This window comes from Rhagoletis zephyria, unplaced genomic scaffold (assembly GCF_001687245.7).
Source record: "Rhagoletis zephyria isolate East Lansing unplaced genomic scaffold, Rhagoletis_zephyria_1.1 Rzeph_scaffold_15400, whole genome shotgun sequence".
Lineage (NCBI taxonomy): Eukaryota > Metazoa > Arthropoda > Insecta > Diptera > Tephritidae > Rhagoletis > Rhagoletis zephyria.
Window position 1 is genome coordinate 1 of NW_016172467.1, and position 4,482 is coordinate 4,482.

Sequence of the window (4,482 nt, forward strand, 5' to 3'; positions counted from 1 at the left end):
TTTTTTTTTTTCAAAAATTGCCTAGCAAAAATAATTGAGTGTACGGCGAACTTTTTTTCAGGTACGGTCTAATGTACAATAAGCATATGACTTTTTTTTAATTAAATATATGTACCTATTCGGAGAGCAGAAGAAATGATTAAAAACCAATAAAATTAATGTTAATTGTCAAAATTTAGTACAAAAAGTTCTCGCATAAATAAAAAATTTTAAACTTAGCATAAAAAGTTTGCAATTTTAGGGAGTAATTGGTTAAGTTAGCTGATTTTTTATAATTTTTGTACAAAGTTTGAAATGTTGATTAACAGAGTACTGGTTAAGCAAAAGAAAAATTTGCCAAACCCATTCAAGATGTCACTTAACTTAATCAGCTGGCCACAAGTGTATATGTAAATTAGGGCGGAGTAATTTATTCGAAGTAAAAATTTCGAAGAAAGTGTATAACGAATTCAAATTCTACGATTAATTCTAAGCAAAAATGGCGAAAAAATTGGTTTCTAAAATATCTATGTATATTTTTATCATTATTATTATTACAGTTTAAAACTTCCGCCAATATACATATTTGCAAATATCTTTAAAAATTGATTTTTTTTTAATAAACGTAGTTTTTAAAAGTATTTTTTCTAAAAAATCCGCTCAGAGGATAGTCAATTTTAAGTTTCGAAGGTCTGCATAAAAATGCTTAAAAATTTTACCAATGGCATCAAAATAACGCTATTTCTGGAGGCAACAATATAATATGTAGATTTCATGATTGCGATGGAAACCCCTCATTTTTTCGTCACGCACCCTAATGTTGTTGTATGCTGTTGCGGAGTTGCTACATGTCTCGACAAAAACGTGTTTTCGGTCGAAAATGGTGGCACACTTATCTTAGAAAATGCGGTAGGTGCAGTTTTGTATAAATAACAGGATTCCATTGCCAAATTTTATTTAAATGAAAACTTTAAAAGGATATAATAAAAAAAGTAAAAATATTTAACCACTCAACCTCATATACCCGCAGTTGCGTATATAAGGTATGTTGCGTATATAAGGCACGCTTACTCGCTNACATTAGAATCTCTAAAATTTAATGAAAAATAGTCATTAAAAAATTGATAAATCTGCAAAACCGCATTTTCTTGCCTAAAATGACAAGTGGCGACTTCTAAATGATTTTTAAAAAATCTATAAAAATAGGCAATAATATTTTTCATAAAAAGGAAGGAAATTAGGAGGTAGGTCTTTAAATTAAACAAACAAAAAAATCGATGGGACCTTAATATAAATATATCACTTTCTTCATGTATACAACAATTTTGGAATGAAATTCTAGAGTACCAATAAAAATTGTAAAAATGGAATTTTATTTTCTCAAATCATAGTCAACTTTTCCTCAATTTAATTTTTTTCGTTTGGTGGCACACTGTTTTATTACACTAGGTTCATTCGTTTTGGCAAGAACAACATTTTCAACGTTTAATTTCAACATTTTGATGTATCTTAAATTAATAAATATAAAAAAACCCAAAAATTTCCAAATATTTGGTGGCATACTCTTGAAACTACACAGATATGTAGTATTTGATGCCAATGTCCCAAAATTACATTAAAAAAGTACGTTTTAGGAGTAACAATAAATAAATGAGTAATTTCGGTACTTTTTTGCCTAAATAAACATGTTAAGTCTAAAATTGTTCCAATATTTGATTTATTTTTTTATTGTGCTTGTTTCTGGAACTCAATTGATTGAAATGTATGCAAGAAGCATGCTTTAGGGTTTTTTTTTTGCTGGCAACAGAAGGGAGTGACACTAAATAAACCACAACTCGTGAGATTTGCACATATATGTAGATGGAAATTTCCAAGTCATCTGAGTGAAAAAAAAAATGTTAGAAACCAATTTTTGAACGCTGAAAGTTAGACAAAAACGTAATTTTTGTGGTTTTTTCACAATTCCTCATTCTCTCCTCATAGGTATACCTATTTAATTAAAAAACAAAAAGCCATATGCCTAATGTGCATACATATGTAAATGTTTCTGTATATATATGTATATTATACATATATGCGGTTACATATACCGCTCCTGAATGCAATTTTCTATGTCCTTCCACATTACATCTTAGTTACACACACATACACGCGCAGAAGTACTCGCATTTCTTTCTTCTACAAATTGTAATTGATGAACAAAAAAAAACTTGGCAGCAAAGAAGTAAATGTACCTAGTAAAAACAACGCCGAAGTAAAGAAAAAAAATATTTATAAACAAAAAATTTTATCTCAGCTTTCATTTCGTTTCGTTTCGTTCACTTTATGCTTTTTTTCATGATCTTTTACTCTACATTTCTTCCTGTTTGCATACTTGATAAAAAAAAACATTGCAAGGTAAAAGTGCAATTTGCTGGCGAAAAAGGAAATATGCTCAACAGAGTAAAACTCGTCCATTCTCAGGCGGATTAAATGACTTCTTGCTTGCTTGCTTGCTTGCTTCCTTGCCTGCTGTTTCTTCAACCAATTATGCATTCTACTTCTTCTCAATGCGCTGCTGCTTCTTCTTTTCTGTTTTTTCGAATTTTTTGTTTCTGTTTTTTCTTTTATAAACTCTACAATTTTTTGAGATAACTTTTACTGCACTACTAATTTTAGTTTTTTATTTCTTTCTGTGTTTCTGTTTATGTTTTTTTTTGGCTTTTGATTGTATTTCACAATTAACGAAGTACTACACACAGTATTTATCAGCTGCAATTATTTGGGTGCATATATTTTTAATTATTAAGTCGTTGTTGATTAATGATGCTTTGCATTTTCTTTGCTTTTTTTTCTTGTTTTTTGTTAATTATTTTTCTCTTTCGTACTCGCATCGAGTGTAAATATTCATACATATTTCAATTAATTAGCCGTTCGATTGCATTGCACGGTCGGCACGGGTGGGCTTATTTCAGTTTTTGCATCCTTCATCTGTTTACTTACCGCTTCGACTTCTTTGAATACACGTATCAGATTCCTCCCCGCCACTTTCGCTATATCCGCCTCAGTCCATTTATCAGACTCAAGTAAGGCTGCAAAGAGGTGTGGATATTTTGATACGTCTTCGAGTCCTTTGGGGACGCTGCATTTCAAGAAGAAAAAGAATATGAAATACAAGAGAAAATTATAAATGTGGAATAGCGTAAAGCTTAAAAGTATTTTTTTGTTTTTTTAAATACGTATGAATACTAGGGTATGTTCCACAAATCGTATGTTTTGCAATCGATGGATATGACGTAAGTTATGTGCTTTTTAGTAGTGCCATTTGAAATATTTTTTTTTTTGTTTCATTACAAATATTAAAAAATATTTTGCAAATCACACCGTTCTCAAATCGTATGATTTTCAACACAGGCCTGCAGGACCGTGCGACAGTAAATTTTACACTCAAAAAAGTCAAGATCGTCTTGAAACTAGGGGCTAAAAATAGTAAAACTGCGTTTTCAGTTTGTCTCTCTGGGTGTCAGGATTTTTTTAAAATGACTTCGCTATTTCAAATTCATGATTATATAATTCAAAAAATTATCTCAAAAATTGAATAGAATAACAATATGGGTATCAAATAAAAATAAGTTTCTGTAGAGTTAGAGAAGGATGAAATTTTTTCATGCATAGGGACATATTATTATCCTTAAAAATTTGCTATATGTATTTTTGAAAAAAATTTAAGATAAGAACGATTATTCCACGGCTATATCCCTTATTATTGCTCTACATTGTACTGCATTTTTTTAAATAATTTATTTATTATGGAATCATATTTTTGAAATTTCAAAGTCCTTTTAGAAAATGTATGCTGTCAGAAAGAAAAACAAAAAACATAATTTCACTACATTGGACCCATAGTTTCGTGAGTATGTACATAAATATACTGATTCGTGTGTGATTCATAAATTGTGCTACGAACTGTTACCCCTGCCAACATATTTTTCCAACTAAAAATTTCTTGTTTCTGAACCTGAAGCGTCACTGAAACAAACGCTTATTTTCAAAAAACCTATTACACAGTAGGGCCGCTAAAATGACAAAAAAAGACAGTGATCAGGTAAAGTTCCCAAGATATTTTCAGTTTAAGTTTGCATTGCGAATGAGAAAAATTCAAACGTTAACCAAAATGTCACTCATACGCCATGTAGTACTACGGACTATGTAGTAGGGCCATTTACGATATGGCAAAATATGAGCAAAATTATTTCCTGCTCATATTATTGCACATTTTCATTTGACCATTCACAGCTTGTTTATTTTTCTATCAATTTTCATCGTTAGTAGCTTTAATTTTTTTCAAAAGCACATGCTTCAATTCAAACGAAAATAATTGGAAAAATGGTGGACTAAATGTATTAAGCTGAAAGAAGTCTGTGTTGAGAAATAAATCGCTTTTTTGCCGAAAAAATATATCTATTTGGAGAAAACGTGAAAAATTCATAAAAATTATTCGTAATACTTTTTCCATATACTTAG

The 4,482-nt window shown here is 30.0% G+C and overlaps 1 protein-coding gene across 1 annotated transcript in view; it reads right to left on the reverse strand.

The window, feature by feature from the left end:
• Window positions 1-1,486: 1,486 nt before the first annotated feature.
• Window positions 1,487-4,482, reverse strand: part of LOC108379014 (dipeptidase 1-like) — a gene marked incomplete at its 5' end in the record, with an annotated part of 11,567 nt that continues 8,571 nt past the window's right edge. The window contains one exon of the mRNA XM_017635330.1: window positions 1,487-3,100. Coding sequence (XP_017490819.1) covers window positions 2,881-3,100 — 220 coding nt within the window. The remainder of the gene's footprint in view (window positions 3,101-4,482) is intronic.